Genomic DNA, 25717 nt, shown 5'->3' with positions numbered 1-25717 from the left:
GGCTCCCTGTTGAGCAGAGAGCTCGACGTGGGGCTCGATCCCAGGACCCTGGGATCACAACCTGAGCCGAAGGCAGAGGCTTTAACCTACTGAGCCACCCAGGCACCCCATAATAAAAAATTTAAATTAAACTTTCTTTCAATTTACATTTACAAATTAACAAGAGGCAAGTTTCCCACCACCAAGTGAATTATGGGTTAAAGTGTGACATATAACCATACAACGGCCAATAAGTCGAGAGCCAATCAATGCTAAATGGAAGCTCACAGCAATATATAAATATTAATTTGGCTTTAGAGTTAATGCAAGCCTCCTGAGCAATATACAGTATAAATCAAAGGCCTACTATGAAATTATAGGACAATGCTATGTATCAATTTTACTCAAGATAAAAGAGAAAAAAAAAGGCTTAAAAATAGTCCTGTCATATCATGCCCTCGATTCAGTTTAGAAACTTAAGTTTTCACATTTGTTCCTTGGGTAATAATGTCAGTCTCAAACTAGAATAAACAAGCTATCCTGTCATCATTTCTACAGATAATTTTATGGAAATTGTTTAGAATATAATAATTAGGAAATTTTCTGAAACTTTTAATATGATATAAAAATAGACTATAAGGCTAGTTCTTTCAAATATTCATTTCAAATGGACAATAAATAGACTTTTGAAATTACTTCTGTACTGAAAAACTAGCTAATTAGCAGAGTTGTGTTTGTGTGAAATTTTATTTTCCCAAATTTTAGTACAACTACTTACAAAGTTTCCAAAACAAATACTGATCTTTAAAGGAATGAAAAAACAACAATATTTAGTTATTATAATATAAGATCTCAAATGACACTACAAATACTAATTACATATGATCCAAGATTTTTTTGAGTGGTATTAGGTATTAATATTATTTTCAATTTAGTTCAACATTCTTCCTTTTATTTAAGCCAAGCATATAGCTAATGAAATGGCATGACTGGAGCTTAGATTTGTAATAACATAAATATCATAGGTACCTGTGCTCTTTCCCTATAGGGATTATGAAATTCACCCTTGGTAAACTTAAGTATACATATATATAAAGTATTACAGTAGTTAATCTATTCTATGCCACGCTCCCCAACCTCCATTTCATTAAATTACTAAATAACACTGTTGGGTTAACTGCACAAAGGATGGGAACATTTGAATAAATAATCTCATATTGTGGAAAATCCAGATAAGGTCAGAATCTTATTGTTTTTGGCCAAAGACAATTGTGAAACTCATTAGAAAGAAGTGGCACAATACGATCTTTGAAGTGAGTTACTAAAATCAAAATAGGAAAAGCTAAAGGTTCTAAGTACAAAAGTAGAAAACATTCCAGGCTAAATTTGTAAAACGAATCACTAGTTAATACATTATTACTAAATTGTGTACCTATCCAGAAAGCTGCTTATTGGTTTTCGTATTGTTCTAGATACTCACTGTCCATTACAGTACTCATTAGCCATATGTGGTTATAGAATTTAAAATTAGTAAAAATTCTGTAAAATTAAAAATTGAGTTTCCTGGATATGAAAGCCACATGTGGCTGGTGCCTACTGTTTTAGATGGCACCAAATAGAACATTTCCATTATCACAGAAAGTTCTATTGGGTAGCACTATTTTACATAAAATGCCAATTAAAATGAGCCCCAAGAAATAACTGGTATAAGACTAACTATACTGGATAAAATTAAAAAGTGAAACATATCTATTTATGATAAAAGTTCTATGCAAAGTAGGAACAGAAAGGAACATCCTCAAACTGATAAAGGCATCTACAGTTACACTTAAGAGTTAAAGACTGCCTGCTTTCCCCCTACAATCAGCAACTAGGAAAGGATATCCAGTCTCATCACTTTAATTCACCATTATACCTGAAGCACTAGCAGTTCACCAGTCCAGGACAAAGAACCGTAACACAGACAAGATTAGAAAGGAAAAGTAAACCTATCTTTATTTGTAGACAAGGTGATTATCTATGTAGAGAATTCTGAAGAATCTAAAAAAAAATGCTATTAGATCTAGGTGAATTTAGCAGGATCAACATACAAAAACAAAACAAAACCCCTCCACTTACTGTCAACAAACAAGTGTAAATTTGAAAATTAAAAATATGTAATTTAAAATAGCACCAAAAAAACCATGAAACCCTTAGGAAAAAAATTCACAAGAGATGTGCAAAACCTATACACGGGAAACTACAAAATATTGCTATGAGAAATTACAGATGACCTAAATAAATGGGAAATTATACCATGTTCCTAGATTATAAGGTTCAATATTGTTAAGATGTTAATTTTCCCCCAAATTATCTACAGTCAGTGTAATCCCAAACAAAATCCTAATTGTTTCTTGGTAGAAACTGAGAAGCTAATTCTAAAATTATACATTGCTAGTAGAAATACAAAGTGGGATAGCCACTTCCAAAATAGTTCTGCAATTTTTTAAAAAGTTAAACCAATACTTACCATATGATCCAACAATCCCATTAACTAGATGTTTACCCATGAGAAATGAAAACCAATATTCATGCAAAGACATATATACGAAAGTTTATAACAGCTTTATTTATAATAGCCAAAATCCAAAAAACCTCAAATGCCCATCAATTGATGAATTAACAAACGTATCACAGTATATCCATCCATACAATGAAATTCTGCTCGGTAATAAAAAGGAATAAATTGCTGATACATGAAATGACATGCATAAATTAAAAAAAAAACTAGGTCCCAAGCAAAATCAGATATAAATAAAAGACTATGTGCTTATTATTTCATTTAGATAAAACTGTAAAGAGGTAAAAGTAGAGTGGACAGAGAGGTTCCTGTCCCAGAGAAGGGCAGAGGATGGACTACAATGAGACATAGGAAATTCAGGATATGACAGAAATGTTCTATATTTTTACTTGCTGTTATTTATACAAATGCATATGTTTGTCAAAACTCATTGGACACTTAAAAAGGGAAAATTTTATTTTATATGAATTTATATATATTTTTATGAATGAATTTTTATGAATTTATATGAATTAATATTTGACTTAAAAAATAAAAGTAATAGGGGCACCTGGGTGGCTCAGTCACTTAAGCATCCAACTCTTTTTTTTTTTTTATTTTATTTATTTATTTGACAGAGAGAGATCACAAGTAGGCAGGGAGGCAGGCAGAGAGAGAGGAAGGGAAGCAGGCTCCCCGCTGAGTAGAAAGCCAGATGTGGGGCTCGATCCCAGGACCCTGGGATCATGACCCGAGCCGAAGGCAGAGGCTTTAACCCACTGAGCCACCCAGGCACCCCACCATCCAACTCTTGATTTCAGATCAAGTCATAGATCCAGCCCCAAGTCAGGGTACCCACTTAGCAGGGAGTCACCTTCCTCCCTCTCCCTCTGCCCCTCTCCCCCACTCATGTGCGCATGCACACACACTCTCTCTATAAAAATAAATAAGCAAATCTAAATAAAGAAATAAATGTAATATGGCTAACCTTCTATTTTGGTGCTCTATAAGTACAGATCTGTTATACCAAGGAAATATAGTATAGAAATAGACTGTCTGGAAGGCAAACAGCATAACTTCTGTCAGTCCCAAACTTCTCTGGACTTTAGCTTCTTCTGGTGTAAATGGGAGTTTATAACCCAGTTTCTCAAATCTGTTTCCAGGAAATTTTCAGAATGTTACAGGTATTTTGGGAAAGGAGTTTCTACTGTCAATTTACCTAAGAAACATTCCCCATAAGGTGATTTCACAATGCATTTAGCATATGAAAAGCTCTGAGCAGGCCTACATGCATTCATTTTTTTTCTATAATTCTTTTTTTTTTTTTTTTTTTTTTTTTTGACTCTTAATCTATAATTCTTTAAACTCAGTTTTTCCCACATTTACTTGACCAAGAAACACTTCTATCAAAAAATGGTCTTAGTTGGGCAACTGGGTGGCTCAGTCAGTTAAGCGTCCAACTCTTGATTTTGGCTCAGGCCGTGATCCCAGAGTAGTGAGATGGAGCCTGCTTAAAATTCTCTCTCTCCCTCTCCTTCTGCCTCTCCAACCCCCACCCCCTGTTCCCTCTGTCAATGAATGAATAAATAAATAAATAAATAAATGATGTTTTAGATGGTATTGCTAAAGTACTAAAATTCATTGAACTTTCAAGATTACCTTCTGGATTAAGTTTTCTTAAAACTTATTTATTAGAAAGAGAAAGAGACAGAGCATGCACATGAACACACACACACAGACACACACACTCAAGCACACACACAAGTAAGTTGGAGGAGCGGCAGAGGGACCCTCTTTCAAGCAGACTCCTTGCTGAGCACAGAGCCTGACAGGAGGCTCAATCTCAGGACCCATGAGATCATGACCCATGAGATCACAACCTGAGCTGAAACCAAGAGTCAGATCTTCAAGGGACTAAGTCACCCTGGTGCCCCACCTTCTTGATTAAGTTTTATTTACATTGAGAAACTATATAACTGATTGACTTTAAAGCAGCTATGCAGAACTGTAGCCCTTAATGAGAATACTTTTAAATCACAAATTTTAAAGGACTTCTTACTCATCTTGCTACTTTCCTAGTCAACTCCTCTGAGTTTTTACCAGGTTCTGAATTCTAAATATCCTAAACTTAAATATTTTGACTCCTATATACTACAGGAAAATACATCATGATTGAATTATCTCTATTTGAATAGCTCCTCTTCAAATAACAGGGCAGAATTAAGAATGTGAAAACATCAATGCCAGGAACACTAAAATTCCTGAGCAATTACTATAAAAATAACAAAGTGATCTAAGAAAGTAAGTGTTCACTGAACAAAACTGGTATAAGTTTGAATATATATAGTTAAAATAGTTTTTAAAAAGGGAAGTAGGGCGCCTGGGTGGCTCAGTGGGTTAAGCCGCTGCCTTCAGCTCAGGTCATGATCTCAGGGTCCTGGGATCGAGTCCCATGTCAGGCTCTCTGCTCAGCAGGGAGCCCGTTTCCTTCTCTCTCTCTCTCTCTCTCTCTCTCTGCCTGCCTCTCTGCCTACTTGTAATCTCTGTCTGTCAAATAAAATAAATAAAATCTTTAAAAAGGGAAGTAAAGAAAGACTAAACAAAGATGGAAAACCAATATTCTAAATGCTGCTCTTCAGCACTTTACATGGGATCACTGAAAGAAGTACAAAGCATTACAAATAATGTTGATAGTGTGGTTAAAAATATTGTATCTTTTGAATGTAAATAAATAGATGAATAATAAGAGCCATCTTAATTTAAGTCAGTAAGTTAATTAGGAATAAAGCTTTAGGGGAAAAGTGAACACTGGAAAATTCTAAAGGGTAAACAAACCACCCCTGAAAATGAAAAAAAAAAAATGTTAGAAATGCCATGTCCAATTAGATCCAAATCAGTAGTCTTCTTTACCCAGTAACAGCCAAGCTATGGAAGAGTGTTGTTAGTAATGTATACCGAAGTATCTAATTTACTTCAATAACCCTTATGACTCTTTATCAATAATTTTGTCTATATAACTTTTGAAATTATTTCTAGCCTAAATTTGTTTAAACTCTTGGGGTAAATAACTTCTATAAGATTATTATATAAAATAGTATTCCTTTTAAAAAGTATTTTTATTTTTCAATTTGTATTTAAGGAATATTCTCTAGGCCCTAGGCACTACATAAAATAATTTTTTGGAAGAATAAAAAAATAGGGAAGCAAAGTGGCAATTACTCATCTAGCTGTTTATATTCTTTTTAAGAGTTAAATTTTAGTACAAATGGTTTCATAGCTAGGTCTCCTTGGAAACCACTAGTAGTATTTCTCCATAATGGTCTGGCCAGAGATGCCCCAGGAATAATCCAAATGGAACATGCAAATTTCAGTAAACTTTAAAAAGGGGAAGGATGATTTTTCTTGTTTTAATAAAGACATATAAAATGTATCATATCATTATGTTTAATAAACAGATAAAAGCAGAATGCATTTTGTTTTGTTCTTTACATAGTTACCAATCTTTACATAGTTCCCTGTAAAATCTTTAAGCTCGGCACATAGATATGTAAACAGGCATCCATATGGTTAAAAACATGTATAGTATATAAAAAAGTAAATTCTTCTGCTAACAAGAAAGAAAGAAAGGCAGAAAGAAAGAAAAAAACACAAGATCACAAAACCATAATCATATTAAATAAAAATGTTTTTAAAAAGTTGGACCAACCATGAAGCCTCTCAAGAATGTAAGCAGCTTGTTTATATTTCAAATTTAATTCTGGTACCTATTTTTGGCTGTATAATGAGTTCAGGAAGAAAAAAATCAAGAATATGTTCATAGTTCACATGGATGTTACTCACCCACATTTGGAGGTTTCACATAATTTGCAGGTAGTTCTGGAGGTCTGCCTCTATGCAGAGCTGCAAAAGCAGACCCATTCCATAGTGTACTCTTACAGTCTATTCAAAAAGATTGAAAAGTTAGTCAAGAAATAGAACAGTGTTTTTTAAAATTGTACCTTAGAGGTAAATGTCTGTGGTTTAATTTTGTTTGTTGGAATATATTTTTTACTAATACCACAATAACAAATGACATGCATATTTTTGAACATGCTATAAACTACATTATGATTGTTAAATAACAACACATTAATATAACACCCAGATATTTTATTTCTGTGCTGATCTAGAATTAAAGCTTTTATTCAGCATGTATTTGAATCATATAAATATGTCATGGATTAATAAGGTTTTAATTTTATATTGGTCCTTCATGATCTTTAGGCTTATATATTTCTACTTATATAAAACCATATAAGCAAGGTTAGGACTACAGCACAAGTATGCCAGGTAAAATTCAGAAACATTTATACTTGGTGCATAGTCATACTATATAGAATGCCTGCCAATTGTACCGTAATAGGTAACAATATTGCATATCAGATGATAAATGATTATAAATAGTTGTGTTTTTTGTCTTTCATGTTTATGTTAAGAAACTCAAGTAAATGTGAAATATTCCTAATAATTCAACTATGATACAAGAATATTGCACTACTCTCTTTTGAGGGGGGAAAGAAAAGAGGGAAAGGGAGAGAATCCCAAGGAGGCTCCATGCCAAGCATAGCGCCTAACACAGGGCTCGGTCTCACAAACCCAAGATTATGACCTGAGCTGAAATTAAGAGTTGGACACTTAACCAACTGAGTCACCCAGGCACCCCTCTACTGCTCTCTTGAAAACTTCCAATTTAATGATTTGAAGACTTTCCTTATATTATAAAACTAGATGTTTAATACTATTTTATATATTTTACATATTGGGGTTACATGAAAAACTTTGGGAAAAATCTTTAAAAGACTGAAAACAGCGGAGTACAAAAACTATTACTGAATGGTCACTAATAGGTTGATATATGTTTTTAATATTTTCACAATTATAAAAATTTTTATATATCACATATAAATTTTTACATATTATTTTTCATTTTCTTGTTATAAAACATACAATGTGATTAGGATGATATAAAGACTCATAATACTAAAATCTAAAAATATTAAAACATAATAAAAGACTTTTAAGCATTCATACTATACTAATCAGAGCAATGATCTTTAAAATCCCATTCCACAGGATTACAAAAAGATTTTACATTCTATACTTCTATTGTATTCACTGTTTTATAGCAGAGGGCTTCTTTTAGGCCTCTAAAAATTTATTTGTACTCTAAGAAGATAAGATTGGCAAAATAAGAAAAACTAGAAGAAAATTAGTATTTAGGAAAGCATGGGAACATTTACTTAACATAAAAATACGTTGTTCTCCACTCCTTCCTCTGAAAACTGAAAATCTTACCTTTGGCATCCCGTAACAGAGACTGCCGACCAACACCTAGTAATGTCTGTACCCCAGGAACACTCTGAGGGATCTCCTTATCTAGTAAGGGACCAATCCGCTCACAAATTTTAAGGAGGTAGTCTGGAGGAATGTGTGCATTGGCTGCCACCTAAAAAGCATAAATAAAACAGAAAAACGAACATGGTTTAAACACATAATTTACTCCATTACCAAACTGTTCCATCATGGAACAAAGCGCAATTTTTATATATAGGATCAGAAAATAACATTTTAAATATTTAATACTTTAGCCAAACTAAAGAAACAGCTACAAAAATTAAGCACATCTAAATGATAACATTTAAATGACATGGCACTCAAACTTACTTTTACATGCCTTGATTAAATCATTTGCTTAGCTGTTAATCTTATGAAATAAGTGTTGCAAAACAGCAAAAGTGCGCATGCCTAAAATTAAAGTACAAAGACAACGGGTAAACTCTACTAGTACTTCATTTATTCAGTAGTGATGAAGTGATCAAAAATCAGAGAATCTAGATTCTATATAAATGATAAGAATACAAACAAAAGGTATTACTTGCATCAAACTCTCACCTAAATCCCTTTAGGATTAACAGGACAAATCTGCTTAAAGAGCAGAACTGGTTTTCCTTAAAAAAGTTAACTGGTTTCCAAAACAGTATCCAATTAATGTTTTTATAAATACTATGATCCAAATAACTACACTATGTACTCAAAATTCATCACAACATTAACTCATTGTTTAAACACACAAGAAAATTCCTGAAGACAGTAAACTTATGTACACAGGGATGAGAAAATTAACAAAACTATTCATTTTTTATCTAAGTTAATGGTCAAGTCCCAGATGTGTTTCATAAATACCTAATTATTAAAGGAGCAAACAGAAAACTAGATATTAAAAATCCTTATATTAAAAAAATTTACATTCTCATCTTGACATAAAGGGAGAAAGAATGAAAAATATAAATAAAAATTTAAAAAATATATTAAATATGTTATATTAATATATAATAAAATGTAAATAAATAAATATTTATTTATACCGTCACATAGGACCCCACATCAATATATTATCACCAGGTCAAGAACAATACAACATAAAAGAATAATTTTGAAAATCATCCCTAATGATCACCATGAGAAAATAAATTATGTGTGTTCTTAGTAGGTATTTGTTCAATGAATCAATGAACATTAAAAAACAAAGTAAATAAACTGAGGGTTTTGGAGGGTAGGGGGGAGGGGTTTGGGAGGACCTGGTGGTGGATATTAAGGAGGGCACGTATTGCATGGAGCACTGGGTGTGGTGCATAAACAATGAATCTTGGAACACTGAAAAAATTAAATTAAAAAAAAATAAAATCCATCTATAAGAAATATAACATGAATTCATAGAGGAAAAATCTTAGTTTCTCCTATCAAGGTACCTTTTTTGTTTTCTTAGAAAACATACGTTAAAGAACTACAATCCAACATGTATTCAGAATTCTGTGAATAAGGGATTCTATTGTGATTTTTAAAAAATTATTTCCTGCCAGTTATCTTTTTTAAAACACAGCAAAAATTAATTTTAATCTACCAAAATAAATGGCTCTTGGGAACTGTCACGATGCTCAGAAAGAATGGCAACCAAACCTGATTAATTTATATTTTCGTCAACATGGTTTGGCTTCTAGATTGGGACAAAGGATCAAGCAAATTCTTTCTGTTATTTCTCCCATCTCTAGTTTGTTTTCCAAGCAAATAACTCTATAGAACCACCTCTTAGAAAAACACACAGGTAACATTAAAGTCAAAGCAGCTGATGATTCAATTTAATCTAATTATTATCTATAGACAATGATATCTTAAAATCCTAGTTTGTAATTCATTCCCTCCACATTAAAACATTTCTTAAATATGCCTACAGGCAAGTACACTTAGTACCCCCAAAAAAAACGTATCTCAAAGAAAAAAAGCTTTAAAACACTGTATATGAACATCTATAACAGCTTGCGCCTTTTTTCCCCACCAACAGTCTCGGATATACTCCACTTCCGTTATCAGTCATTATTTTTTCAAGTAAACACTATATGAAGTCTTTACATAGGATAGCAGTTCATGTCTTTACTGGCATTTTCTTTATTGTTTGTTTGGGTTTGGGGGGAGAGTTGGTTTATTTCTTTAATTTAAATTTAAGTTATTTAACATATGGTATATTATTAGATTCAGGATAGAATTTAGTGTTTCATCAGTCTGTATCACACCCAGTGCTCATTACAAATAACCAGTACTCATTACAAGTGAAAATGCCTCCTTAACTGGCATTTTCTTTCTGATCAATTTTCTTTTTTTCATCCTGTTACCATTTCAAGAGTTATTCACCTGCCTAGAAATTGCAATATATCTAGTCATATGTAATCCAGAAAATAATTCTCTAATATGAATTTTTTAAATCACCTCCTTACAGAAAATCCGTCAGAACTATATCCTAAACAGACAACTTAACTTTCCTGGTCACTTCATTGTGTAGAAACAATGATGTTTGAGTTTCAGTGAATTACATAAATCTTTGTATCAATTCGTCAGTAATACATTTTAAAATATAGAATCATTAATTAAGCAACCAAAACAAGGGTTATCTACACCCAAATTCTCCCCCTTGAGATTTTTATTATAAGCCATTAAATAAATTTTACACGTTTGAATTCCACCCTATACAATTGGAAATTCCTTTATTTCTAAATGGTTCCATTCAAAAAGTCCGTTCTTCCAAAATCAGTAAAAATTTGACTACAAAGCAGTAGTAGATAAGCATATTCTATCAATACAATAGCAATAACAATACATTTGAGTTGAACATGCTAGAGTCTCCTTCAAACAATATCAACAGGCTTCCAGACTATATCAGCTCAGTTCTTGCAATAGTAGTTTTTTTCTAAATCAAATTTCAGGACTTGTAAGTGGTAGTCAACATTTATTTCAATCCATTTGCTTTGAATAAAGTTGAAATTTTTTAAACACAATCGTTTTTGGCTTAAGAACTTCTATATACCCTCAGTAATTACATAAGTCTTTAAAAAAATTCTACATTGGAATTATGTATGAATATAATATATAATAAAATGTAATATTAAAAGTATATATTAAAATATTCTATGAAATTCATAACATAATATTATAAGCCACTCTTTTCAATTAAAGCTCAAATCTTCTAGTTTCAGTGATCTTTCTCTCTGGAATATAATGGCCAAGTAACACAACAAGCACTTTGATATGTGCAGAAGAAAAGCATTCTCCAAAAACAAAGTTCAAAAGTATAATACAAACTTCTATATTATTCTGTAGAACAGCTCCAAGGAGTTAAATTACAGAATGTTTGATTTAGAAGGATCCTTATACACAATTAGCCTAACTTCACATCTTACAATAGGAAAAACATCCAGAGAAGTAAAGTCCAGTGGTCACAATGAATGTACAGAAATCTGGGTTTCCCTGTCCACAGCTCTTCCTATTACTTAGTGTCTTATTAAGGCAACTGGAAATTTATGAAGATAACTAACACAAAGACTGCAAAAAAAATAAAACCATAAATTCAAATAAACTGAAAGAAATTAAATGAAGCCTAGATTATAAACCTTCTTGATAGGAAGACTGGTTGACCTAAACAGCAAACTTAACAACTGAATTACTAAACTTCAGAATTATGACAAGTGAGAAGACCAGAGTGTTCACAGAAATGATCCTACTCATCATAATTAGTTAAAAGGAACCCAGCTAAGAACTGAAAAAAATGCAAAAGGTACCTAACTTCAGGGTGCCAGGCCCATACCAAGTACTACATTTGAAATACTAAGTTTCAGATAGCAATAATGACATTTCTACCTTGGCTTTTAGAAATTACAGGATAAGTAACTCCAAAAAACAAATAAAAGAGATAATTGTTTCTGTGTTTTGTTTTCTAAGATCATGACTACACAGGTAAATGAAGAATCAAACTGGACCCATACAAGAAGTGAAATCATAACATTTTATCTGAGATTTCAATTTTTTTGGTGTGGGCAGAGTAAGGGGAGAAGCACATATAAAAAATTAAGACACGTGATTCTTTTTTATATTTATGGAAAACAAAATAGATTTTGAAAAATACAGCAAGGTTTTAAATACATCAATATAAGTATAATATAAAAATATGCATGATACTTTGAAGTCTGGAAGCCTGGATTTTTCAGGTTCTAAAATCTACTAGCTATTACTCCTTCTGGCAGTGTGACACAGTAGAGAGGACTTAAGATTTTAATTTCTCTACCATCCTCAGTTCCTACTTCTGTGACCTGCAAAGCTACTCAGTCTGAGAGCCTAAGCTTCTGCATCTGTAAAACAGGGAGTAATGATTACTACCTCATATGTTTTGTAAAACAAAAATAGAATCATTCACTCTTGCATTCATTCATCCAAACATTTAACATATAGAGATGAAATGGGAAGACAAACTGCTGCCCCAAGGAAACCCACAGTCCTAGTAGAGGAAACAAACTAGTAAATAAAACAAACAAATAAATAAAACAAACAAATAAATAAATAAAAATAAATAAATAACAAATAAACAAACAAATAAATAAAATGAATAAAACAAATCAAAGTATAAGTACCTAGAGGGAGTACAAAGAGCTAAGAGAAGCAAAGAAATACAGTACCTCCTTCAGCCTAAAGGGTTCATGTCTAATCTCACACTTGAAGACTAAGAGAAAATTCAAGGGACAGACAAAAGGAAGGGAAGGCATTCCATACAAATAGAAAGGTAACTCTACCCAGTAAACGTACTTTTGCACAGTTACTAACACATAATATCCCCCAATGTTTAAGATTCTCCTCCATGTTGAGTTAAAAAAAGTAAAAAACTCACAGAGTATCATCTGATTCTGATGTGAAAAAATACAGGTACAAAAAAGTAAGACTAGAAGAAAACACAAAAAACTAATTGTTTATTTTCTTCCTGATACTTTTCAGTATATAAATGTCCACAATAATCCAATATTATACCATAAAGTGTTGAGTTTTAATGTTTGCTGAATTTGAAGGAAGAAAGGGAAAAACTAGGCAGAATGGGAAATAAAACATAATAATAAATAATAAAATAATAATAAATAATAAAAATTTTTTCCACTACAGCAATATACTGGTTTGCACATGGGCTACAAAGTGTTAAGACTTCCTATCACTTTTCTTTGAAAATGTTTATCATTATTCATAGCATTTCTTTTTCTATGAGTTTTAGGATTTTCTCAGGAATGAGAGAGCCAAGAGCAACCCACTTCAGCTCAAATATTCTCTGGGTTATGATATCATAAGCAAACACCAAAAAGACTATAACCTTGAGGACAAACAGTATCAAGATAAGGACAAGGGATCCACCCACATTCTGGAAGTTTCTCGGTAGAGAAAGGTCCAATAAATGAACTTGGTTCCAACTAGCATATTAAATAAGCCTAAGAAATATATATTGAAATATATATTTTCATATATATTGAAATATATATGAAATGCTCCTAACAAAAGTTAAGAAAATTACACAAAAAAAAAACAACTGAGGGCCAGATTATTATAAAGTACTACAGTAGATATTAAAGAGCATGAGAAAACATCTTCAACAAGGTAATTTAAAATATAAGAAATTACTTATAAATAATGTACAGAAAATAAGTTCAGGATTAGAAAAGATCAATCAGAAGTGTTGAGGATCCCTGCAACAAGACATCAGAAAGACCTATCTCCCACTTCTTAAAAAAACAGAGAATACTACACCGGTATCATACTAAGTTACCTTTCTCTAATTAATAAAAATGCAAATAACACTAAATATATTTTGACATAACAATCATTTTTTGCTTGAGTTAATACAGATACACTTCAAAGCACTCACACCGACTCAATTCTAACACTTTTTTAAATACTTTTTCCCATCAATGGTACTGTTTTATATACTCCTCACTTTATAAAAATATTAAGAAAATGAGGTTGTGATATAGGTAACTATGAACATATAAATTCTGGGGTCATAGTTCTTTATTTTTTTTTCTTTTTTTTTTTTCATAGTTCTTTAGATATCCATTTCCCACTCAACCTCTATGTCCTATTTTTCAAATGCAGTAAACAATCATTTGCACTGCATTTTCAATTAACAAAAGGTGTTCTTTCTATTTAACTTGTTTCACACAACAACCTTGTAAAATGGATAGGGGAGTTTATTTTATAAATGAGAAAACTTAATCCCTAAGAGGTTAAGTAACTTGCCCAGGGTCACTCAACAATACTATCTTCCCAACTAAATGTTATGGTCTTTTCTACTATTCACAAAATCCTTTATGAAAAATGTCAAACAAGAGCATCTCTGAAATTTGACCCAAACACTAAATTGACTTGAAATTACTTTTTTGCTCTTTACCAAAAAACAAAACAAAATAAAAACCTGTTTATCAATCAATCAATCAGTAATCAACATCAGTAAACCAAGAACAAAAATAAACTAATATCCAAATTGACAAAGGTGCTTTCAGAACAAATTTTTTTTTTTAAGTGGGTAGAAGAAGAATCAATGAAACAAGATGGAATTGGGAGGGAGACAAACCATAAGTGACTCTTAATCTCTCAGAACAAAATTTTTTAAGGAACATTCACCCAATCCAAATTCTTATTCCCAAATAGCAGCTCTCTTCACTTTCTTAATGCCATCTCATTTGTATTGAGATAGATACCAGTTTCCTAGAACTAATGATAAATCTCCAAAAGGTTTTTAATCATTGAAAGTATGTTCTTAGAGCCAGTGTGAAAAAAAAGACAATTATCAATCCAGACAAATAACTAAAACCAAAGTATTATAGAAAGCAAAACTGTACATGTGGCTCAAACAAATCAAAAGTGAGGAATACTAGTTTCCAGACATTGATTGCTCTCTACCATAAGACCTATCAGTTAGCATTATATCCACACTGGGGCTGAGCAGCACATAACTTTTGGTTTCCCATGATGCATTCTGTTCTTCCTAACTATGACTGTGTAGCCACACAGCAGTTAATAAATCAGACACACTTAAATTACTTCCACACTTAGAGATACAAAAACTATGCTGCCAGCACTAAACAACTGTTGGGATGTTCTACATTCATTCTACTGTTCTAATAGACAATTTAAACTATTACTAGTAATTAGAGAACAAGAGCTAGGTAAGGTAAGGAAAAAAATACAGGTATATCTGGAATTCAAATACAGTATTTTAAAGTACTTGGTGAGCATCAAATGAGATAATGTGAAAGCACTTTTAGACTTGCATATATTACATGCAGATGCAAGTTCTTATAATGACATATATTATCATAGATGTATACATTTTTTAATGATAGTAGTGAACATATAATCTTTATAAACTTTTCAGTAGCATAAGAACTGCTTCAAGTCTTTTGAATATAAAATGAAGGAAATACAATCTATGTCACCCTAAATGAAAGCACTAATTAGGGCTTTCAATTCTATACACAAAAAATGCTGAATAAATGTGAAAATATATAACATACCTAAAGGTAATTATGACTTTGGTTCAGTCTTATGATACAAGTCCCCTTAAAATGATTAAAAAAGGCGCGCCTGGGTGGCTCAGTGGTTTAAGCCTCTGCCTTTGGCTCGGGTCATGATCTCAGGGTCCTGGGATGGAGCCCCACATCCCCCATCGGGCTCTCTGCTCAGCAGGGAGCCTGCTTCCCTTCCTCTCTCTCTGCCTGCCTCTCTGCCTACTTGTGATCTCTGTCAAATAAATAAAAAAAATCTTTAAAAAAATGATTAAAAAATATTAAAACATGTCTTTAAAAACAGAAGTTTCCAAGTCACAATTTCAATATGTAAAATTTATGTTAACAAAAACTTCATTTAAACACATACGTACACACATACCCCTCATTATTATGTTTGTAGTTCCCAATAAAGCTCCAAGGAGGAAGCAATAAAACAGCCAACAATTCAACAGGGTCACCATAAATGAACAGACATCTGTAATTATTTAAATTATCTACCATAAGATGAATTGTAAGAAGCAAATCTAATACTATTATGTTGTAAATAAGAGTCAAGGAGAAATGAAAAATGTCCAGACCAAATTTCAAAAACACTCACCATGACTTCAAATTTCTCCCTGTATCATTACTTAAAATTCTGAAAGTTAATTTAGCATGTTTTATTTTGAATGCCATATTCAAAACCCTTACAGTTTAACAAAAACTGACAAACATTTCATTTACAGGCTCATATTTCAAAAGGCACTTCAGATCTGAATATGTCAATACTTGCTGGCTAGTAGCTTTAACAAAATACCTGCTGCCTTTTGTTCCAAATTATAAGTAAAACACTAAATCTGATTTCAGTAAGAAAAAACAGGGATTTCTAGAATGCATAATAGTAACAGTAATGAAGTACTGAAGAAATCCAACTTATTATCTTACTATTTTTCTGGATAAACCAAGTTAAGCAACATATACAATTTAAGTGAAAGTACACACACAGACAGAAAGGCAGAGGAGTTCTGTTTCATAGATGTAGCATACATGAAGAGGTACAGGATTATAAACAAGGATATCAAAATGCTGATACCCATTTTTGATATCCTTGTTTATAATCCTTCACCTCTTCATCATACATCTGCATTCTTTTTTATACCCTAGTATACCTTCAATTTGAAGTACTGTTATATAATTTAACATACAGGATTATACTACTTATAAATACTGTAAGTACACATAAGGTTTTACTAATTACTAATACTTGCCCTAAACTTCAACCTGAAACATGTAGCTAAATCAAAGATCACATTGTATAAATCCATTGTCTAACAGCATTTTAAAAAATACATACACTAAGGAAAAAAACCCATCTCTCCCACAATGAAGCCACACAAAATCAAAGGTCATATGTGAAATAATTTTAAGCAACTATACAACTGTTGTATCTATCTAGCAATCAATCTAACACAGCACATTCTGTTCTCAACCACTATACTTCTTTTTTTCGGTTCAAAATCTCACTTAGCCCTAGCCCATTTTCCCTTAAAAAGAAACCTGTAAGTAGAGAACAGATATTTGACTTAAAATAAGACCATATTACCAAAGTAAAATATTCCTAGAAACACTGGATCCCAGAAAGATAAAAACCTCTGTACAATATGAAAATTAAATGAAAAACAAAAAAGATGCACTATCTAAACTATAGACAATGTTCAAACAATAGATGGAATTTTGTGTATATAAAAATAAAAATGTGTAAGGAAATATAAAAAACAATAAATTTAAAAGATAAATGTGAAAATCAGGTATATGTAGGGATATACAAATGGATTAACAACAATTAAAAAAATAACTGGTTAAAATTTAAGCTTCACTAATCATGAAAAAAAGAGCTAATTAAATCAACCAGCAGCTATTTCACCTATTAAAGCCACCAAAAGATTGAAAAAGTATTTAAAAACTCACTCTAAGTACCTAGATGGTAACATCATAAATTAGTACTATCTTCTGGAAAACAATTTATATATATACATAAATACACATATAAGCAGTAATATATAAGAAAAGTTACAAAACCCATGAGACCCTTTGACCTGATAACTACGCTTTAGAAATATAGCTCAAAAAAAAAAAAAAAAAGAAGAAGAAAGACTACTTAATTATGCAAAGATATTAATGAAAAACTGGAAATAACCTAAATGTTCAACTGAATGTTGAGTTCAAATCATAGCCAACCTAAAAGTAACTGAATTTTCTACCATTTAAATGACAATGTCTATTCAAAAAAGATAATTGCATGTGAAAGTGTTAAGAAAATACAGAGTTTAAAATGGACATTAATTAACATTGATTACCATTATGTAAAAATATGCCTCTAAATATAAGGAAAGGAAGTCTAGCAAACTGGATTTTGTGGGGGGGGGTTGTTTTTATGTGTCTTTGTGGCTAATAGACTGTTTTTAATTATTTTGATGTCCATTTGATTTTTATCACTGTCAAGTAATTTTTAAAAAGCTTTTCCTTGTTTTAAAAAAGCTTTTTCTTTAAAGTTTCATTTTGTTATTTGCTTAAAATGGTATCTTTAGAGACAAATGTAAATGAAAACATCTTCGACACATCTCAGTATAAAACTCTATTTTCAAAACCACATTAGTTATAAAGTGTTTAAACAGATATTAGTAGGCACTGTTTTGGCCCTTTTTGGCAGGACTTCAGTCCAACAAAAGTCTGACTACAAATTAAATACACTGATTAATACATGCAGTTTTTCCAAAATAATTTTTATCCACCTAGAATTTTTTACCATTAATAGTATAGATGGTGGAGTTTATTCATTAATTGAATAATTAATTGTAATCAATTATTACACCATTCTGTGATTTACAAAAAATTCAATATTTAGTCAGCAAACTAAAATTATTATTTAGTAATAATTATTAGCAGGCCTCATTACTGTAACTTAATATAAAAATTGTCAAATAAACACTAAATCGGTTTAGATATTGTTCTTAAATCATTTTATTTATATTTAGAGTCTACCATACCCCAACTTTCTTTAACTTTGATTTTCCTGCATTTGGATCTTATTTGAAGGGAATATAGCTGAATTTAGATTTTAGCAACATCATCCCTTTCTCCTTTCACTTCCTTCCAATTCACTGTACCAGAGGCTAATGCAAGAGGCCATCTTCCCCAAAATAAAAAAAATAACAACACCTTTTTGTGTGTATCAGTGCTGAAGAGAAGTGCATGGACACTATGAATTATATTTGCAGGATAAACAACACAGTCAACCCAATGCCTTTGGTCTTTACTGAAGCATATTTTAAAATATAACCATTGTTGTCTTTTCTAAACTCCAAATCGTGTTTCATCAATTCTCAAAAAGGTCATAATCCGTGGTTGTTATGCAGTAAAAATAAATATATCTTCAGGAATGCGATCTAATGATTTAATGAGCTATTTTCTAAAATGTGATACACACAGTAATTACGCTTTTCATTCGGTAGCCGATTACCTAAACCCCGCAAATTTTGGAATTCGCTTGATGCTTCCTATTATTTTTAATTGTGTCGTGTTGCCCAATCCAGGGTCGGTTAACTCCCCTCCTAAACCTCCTCCCCCGTAATCCACCCCCCCCCAACCCCACCAAAGACTAAGCCTGGCCTCAGTTCCCGTATTTCAAGCCAGGACCAACCAGAAACCAGTTTTCTTCCACTAATCCGGAACTCTGGGCTGTTACCAACGCTGTCATTGGCCGACGTCAGTCCTTGGTACGTGCCCCAAGATAACCCCCAGGTTTCTCCCTTTTTCCCCTACAATGGGCCTTTCTCAATGTTTGTAACATATTCATAATCCACAAAACGGTATCTCTGATAACTAACTAACATCATCAAAGTTTCCCAGTGGAAACAGGAGAGGCCGGGGGGAAGGCAAGGTACCCTTTCTCCGACTGGCAGGGAGGGGGGAAGGGGCAGTCGTTCTTCGGCCCAGCACAGAGCTCTAGAACCATGTATGCTAAGGGATCGGGAATGGGCCGGAGGAACAAGGTGGGGAGGGAGTGGAAAAAGAGTTGAATTAAGTTGAAATGAAAACTTTACTCACCAGATCCTCGAAGCTTCTTCGGTGCTCTTTTCCCTCCCAGTCTAAGCGGCGCGGAATCAACTGGGGGCGGGAGAAAAGAAAGGAGGGGGGGGGGGGCAAACCATATAGGCCATGCCTGGGCTTCCAATGAAACCGACCCAACCCGGGTCCTGGTCCCCGACCCTCTGGCGTCTGTATTTCTCTAGGTCTAATAGCTGTCGCCTCGAAGCTAGTCCAGTGTAGGAAGGAGGAGGTCGAGGGGGAGGAAATCCTGAAAAACCGCCTCCCTTGGTCATAAAGAGGGGGCGAGTTAAGACCCCGGCGATATCCGCCTCTTTTGAGGGAATAAGCTGGTTCACTCCAGTGACAACAGTTATGAGTGCCCAGATCCAAGCTTCCCTCCCAGCCCCTGTCCTCCGCCCCTGACTTGCCCTCCCCTTTCTCCAGTCTCACCCCAGCCCTCCCCACGTCTTCCCGAAGGGGCTCCGTACCTGATGCTCTTCGAGCTCCTGCACTAGCACCTGAGCAAAAGGGAAACACGAGTATGAGGAGCAGCTCGGGCCATCAACACATTCCTCCCTCCCCACTTCGAACCCAGCCGCTGATGGCAGGTCTAGTCAAGGCCGGCCTTTCCCTCACCCTCAGTGAAATCGTCCACCCAATGCCTCGATTTCCCCATTGGGACCATTCCCTATGACTCCCAGATCTCCTTCTCCCTCTCACCTGGGCGGATTTGTTGCAGGGTCCGGACTGCAAGAATCTAGCGATCAGGTAATACAGCTCTGTGGAAGAGGGGAAAAAGGCTGAGAGAAGGTAAAGAAAAACAAGCTTTTTCAAAAGAAACTGACAGCCGTCGCGCTAAGCTCCCATCTCCTTAGCCCCCAGACAGTTACCCACCGGCTTCGATCTGGGTAGGTGCCGCCGCCATCCTTTTCCCTAGGGGGTTTGGGGGCTCCACTCCGGAGGAGATAGCGGGGGCGGGTGGGGGCGCTGCCTCTATTGTGGTGAAGCCCCCATGCCCAGGAGTACCACCGCTTCCGCCCCACTCCTCGTCCTAGTTTCCGTCTCTCTGGTCTCTCTCGGATTCATCGCATCACGTTTCGACCCATAGATATTCTAGCCCTAGAGCGAGGAGGCGGAGAGGAAGGAGAGGGAGAGGGAGAGGGAGGGAGAGAGAGAGAGAGAGAGAGAGAGAGAGCGCGAGCGAGCGCGAGCTAGCGAGCCCGAGAGAAGAGAGGGGAGGAGCCGAAGCGGCGGGGTGGGGGTGGGGGGGGTGAGGGGTTGGGGGTGGGGAGGAGGGACGGGGCAAAGGGGGTGGAGAGAGGGGAGGGTAAAAACTGTGAGAAGAGCCTGCAGCTCTCGCTGTTCGCCGCTAGGGGCACTAACACAACCGAATGGCCTCCGCTCTTCCTGAGGCCGGCGGTTGCCTAGCTACTGCTCCCGGAAGCAGGGGGAGGTGCTAACTGACGGCCTACGCTCTGGCCGACGCCTTAGAACTCCGTGGTGGCGTTCTTTTCCGAGAGCACTCGAGTGTGTTTTCTTTCCTGTGAGGGCGGTCAGTCTCTTTCCTGTTGAGGACTTTTCCTTCTCCCGCTGATGGAAGGAACTTGTGAGGAGCTGACTTGATTCAGCCAATTTCTAATTTTTCCTCCGGTCACCGAAGAGGCTTTGTTGTTATTTTGGGGGAGGGGGGTTGATTTGTTGTGTTGCCTCTCCAAAATGAGGAACAGCCCCTGAAGGATCTTGTGATTGAAGGAGAAAAAGGAGACCCTATATGGGCGTCACTTGAAAATGTTTTTTGTGCCAGATGAAAATGTTCTACTTACCAGTCCAAAGTGCAGGGCCCATATTGTTAAAAAGACAATAAAGTTCTAAAATCTGATATTGTGGGGGGAATATGCTGTCAGATATGAAGCATTTTATTTCTTCCCCTCCTGAAAGTTTAACACGTGCCATACCTGTCTCATTCCCGTAGGATAATTTCCCGTTTATCTTAAAGTACTGCCAAAGTATTTTATATTAACGATGGATTTGTGTTTTTTATTACGTATGTATACGCAAGGTGGTCTTATGTATTATTACAAATCTGTATGCAACCTTTGGGACAATGTTTTTTAATGCATAGAATCCTAAATTTTTGGTACAGTACTGACTTTCAGCATTTGGTTACTAAAATCCTAAGTAATTAAAGGATTTGTAGAATCGATACATATGCAATGAACTGATTCTCCTTTTCTATTTTTCCTTAATATTTTGTTCCCACCTCCAGCCTTGACCAAAAAAAGTAAAAGAAACTGAACCCGATGAAACCAGAGATTATGTTTAAGCTGCATGTACTATTTACGTTCATTAAAATAATCAAATTTGAAGGTTTACCTTTAAAGTTTAGGGATGGATTCTTGGGAATTTGGTTTCCTCACTACGAGTTTAGCCATTGATCACAGTTCGTCTAGAATTGTATTACGCCAATACAGTCTTAGCCTAGGATGTTTAGCTCTCACTCTGGCTCGATTTCCCATTAGAAAGAAAGAACCGCACGGGGTAGTTATGATATGATAGTTCTATCTTTGGTGATTACACTATAGTACTTGAAAAACGCCATTAACCGAAAAAGAAAAAAAAGATACTAAAAAAATATATAAGCCCTAGACAACTCATTGCAAATAGTTTAGCAAGACGTGAGATGGAAAATTTGTTTACAAATCAAGTATAATATATATATATATAACAGTTAAGTTTTATCAAGCCACAACCATGCACTAAGCACCTAATATCCTTCACCTCATTTAATCTTTATAGTTATCCTAGGAGGTAGGTTTTATTGTTCTCCCCATTTTACAGATCATAAAAATGACTATATGACTTTGGAAAACTTACTTGTATTCTGTGAACCTTGTTCCTCCTCTGTAAAATAGGATAGCACTTGCTGTGCCCACTTCACAGGAAAGGCTTGCTATATAATCATGTGAATATATTCATATCATATTTCAAGGTTTATGGGACGTTGTTATTCCATTGGTTACCTCAGTATTAGTCTGGATGCAATCAGGGAAAATTACTATGAATTACTATGTGCCTTTTAAGAGAGTTTAAGATACAAAATTATTAACAATAACAGGAGATTAGAGTAATAAGGGATTACCTTGTAAGGAGTAATGAGAACTCTAACAAATATAAGAATAGCAGATATATAATATAATAGTAGATAAAGTAGCCACTACCTCTAGAATTGAGATAGAGTACCTTCAGCCCCTACGCCCCCCTTAGGGCTAAGATCCAGACTTGGTTGGAAAGAATAAAGCCAGACAAGACATATTAAATGTCAGGAAAGATGCTATAGTACCTTGTGGGTAGAACTTGCTGAAACTACAACCTCTGGAAGTCACTGGAACTCTGCCCTGGTATCAGTCTTCTAGGGTGCCTGAGAAATGTGTTCATGGCGAAATGTATCACCAGAATGACTTTACTACAAAGGTACTTAGAAGAAGGATGCCAAAGGTGGGGGAGCAGCCTACCCAGTAAAAATGCCAGAAGCAAGAAGCAAAACCCTTTATTCCTACACTGTATTTCCAGCTCCATCTACTGACAAAGCTTCAATTCAGGCTGACAAAAGGAAAAATATTTAAATGTTCCAGATCAGGGGGGCTGGGTGGCTCTGGCAGTTAATCGTCTGCCTTCAGCTTAGGTCATGATCCCAGGGTCCTGGAATCTAACCCTTTGGAGCTACCGGCACAGCAAGGAGCCTGCTTCTCCCTCTACCTCTGCCTGCTGTTCCCCTGCTTGTGTGCTTGCACTCTATTTCTCTGTCAAATAAATAAAATCTTTAAATAAATAAATAAATGGCCCAGATCCATTTTCAGAGAGCAGTCAAGAGGGGAGAATTGAGATGATAAGCAGCAAATCAGTAAACTGGCACAATTTCCTTGCTTTGCTCTTTACTGTAATGACTACATTGACAAAAGGAAAGTTATTTAAATGTGCATGGTAGCATAAGTTTTAATTTGTTGTTTGTGATAAGCCAAATGCTTTGAATTACTTTGTTGCTATTAAAGTCACCAGTATTAACCCTGTGCCCAAAAGCATAACCATAAGTGGAAGGAAATTTTTATAAATGAAAGGAAACATGCATTTACAAAGAAAAAAAATCTGAAATGTTTTCCTGAATGGGTGTATTAGTTTTTTAGGACTGCCATAACTAACTACCACAAACAGGGTGACTCAAAACTAAAGAAATCTGTTCTGTCATAGTTCTAGAGTCCAGAAATCTAAGATCAAAGTATCACCAAGGAGACACTCCCTCCAAAATCTCTGGTAGAGAATCCTTCTTTGCCTTTTCCAGCTTCTGGTGGCACCTGGCATTTCCTCGCTTGTGGCAGCATAACTCCAGTCTCTGACTCCAGCTTCATATGGTCTTCCTGTGTGTCCCTATGCTAAAATTCCCTCTCTTCTTTCTTATAAAAACACCAGTCATTGTATTTCAAGTCCACCCTGAATTCAGAATAATATCACCTCAAGAACCTGAATGATTTACATGTGCAAAGACACTATTTTCCAATGAAGTTATATTCACACATACTGGGGATAGGGAAATGGACATATATTTTGGAAGGGACATAATTAAACCCACAACGTTATTTATTTCATTCTGTCTCCTTAGAAATAATGTTAATGGAAGACCAAGGTTGAAAATTACAAATATCCCTAGTATGGCAAAAAAAAGAAAGTTAAAAGGTAGGGAATCCTGAGATGGAAAGACAGAAATGGTAAATTAGAAAATTAATATAATAAACCTTGTAAATAAACAGTTCTATTTTCTTATCTCATTTTCTTAAAATGTATACAACATAATAAGTAATGTATTCTTAGATTTTTAAATATATCACATACATTATGATAGCTAATATATTTTAACATATTAAACATAATATATGCATAACAAAAATAGGGAAAAAAGGAGGAGGGAATAGAACTTTACAGGATTAACATTTGTATATCTCAAGGGAACAAAGTATAAAAGTGAACTATATTCGCTAAGAGATATATGCTAAGCCCTAGGACCACTAAGAAAGTAACATTAAAAATAGTGAAAAAAGGGGCACCTGGGTGGCTCAGTGGGTTAAAGCCTCTGCCTTCAGCTCAGGTCTTGATCCCAGGATCCTGGGATGGAGCCCCCCCATTGGGCTCTCTGCTCAGCGGGGAGCCTGTTTCCTCCTCTCTCTCTCTGCCTGCCTCTTTGCCTACCTGTCATCTCTCTGTGTCAAATAAATAAATAAAATCTTTTTTAAAAACTTTAAAAAATTCCACTAGAACATATTTGCTTAATGCAAAGAAAGAAAGAATAGTACAAAAGAGACATAAGACATATAGAAAAAAATTTTAAATGATAGATGTAAATTCAACTATTCAATAACATCATTACATGTGAATGGATAGAATCTACTTATAGGATAACAGCACGAAGAGCTTTGTGGATAAGCTCAAGTGAAACTAGTGGAAATTATAAAATATCAACAACCATTTAAAATTTCCAGAAATGGTCTTAAAATGGCATAAAATAAAATCTAAAAAGCATGTATTTAAGAAAACTTAAAGCTTTAGAAACAGTGAACGTTTATATTTGAACGAAGAACCACTCCCTTCTTCCTCTCACACAAACTTATCTGGGGAGAAACTCCACTACAGAGTAGAATAACTAAAAATATATGGCTTTCTCTCCCCTAGTTCTCAGTTGAAGGGCTACCTTCTTGGGTAGCACAGAACATAAGTGTTTCTCATACTTCTCCCAACTACTTGTTCCTGAAGCTGAGTTCTAATCCAGTGCATCCAAGATATGGTGGTCATCATTCTTTCACCCAGCCCCCATTCATGGGACAAGGATAAATATGGGACATGGGTGACACTAATACTAGGGCCTTGATCACCTTTGCACCAAAATGTGACACAGGAGATGCATGCTAAGACAAGCAAGGCAAAGAAAACTAAGTCTGCTGCATCCCTCCCACACTAAGCACTCATCTCCAAAACCTGGGATGTCATACAGAAGCGTGCCATTTGCTGACCTTCAGTACCAGAGCTGTGCCTTGGAGATTTTTCACTAGGAAAGAAGGAGGGCTTAGAAGAGAGAACTATGAATCTCTCCCCATAGGAACTGACTTTATTTACAATAGGATATAAAGAAATTTAAGCCTAAGAGTACTCTAAAAAAGAGTGAACAAATAAATAAATAAAA

General features: G+C 34.7%; 1 protein-coding gene across 1 annotated transcript in view; it reads right to left on the bottom strand.

The window, feature by feature from the left end:
- The window catches only part of BRWD3 (bromodomain and WD repeat domain containing 3), a 215542-nt gene extending 194680 nt beyond the window's left edge, over positions 1–20862 (bottom strand). The window contains exons 1-6 of the mRNA XM_082715993.1: positions 20386–20862; positions 20212–20270; positions 19980–20009; positions 19510–19569; positions 7853–8003; positions 6359–6457 (exon numbers count right to left, since the gene is read on the bottom strand). Of these exons, the coding sequence (XP_082572119.1) occupies positions 6359–6457; positions 7853–8003; positions 19510–19569; positions 19980–20009; positions 20212–20270; positions 20386–20416 (430 nt within the window). The 5' untranslated portion in view covers positions 20417–20862. The remainder of the gene's footprint in view (positions 1–6358; positions 6458–7852; positions 8004–19509; positions 19570–19979; positions 20010–20211; positions 20271–20385) is intronic.
- Between the last annotated feature and the right edge of the window lie 4855 nt (positions 20863–25717).

This window comes from Mustela nivalis (genome assembly GCF_964662115.1).
Source record: "Mustela nivalis genome assembly, chromosome: X".
Taxonomy (NCBI): domain Eukaryota; kingdom Metazoa; phylum Chordata; class Mammalia; order Carnivora; family Mustelidae; genus Mustela; species Mustela nivalis.
Note: the sequence above shows the minus strand (reverse complement) of the source record. Positions and strands in the feature narration are given on the sequence as shown.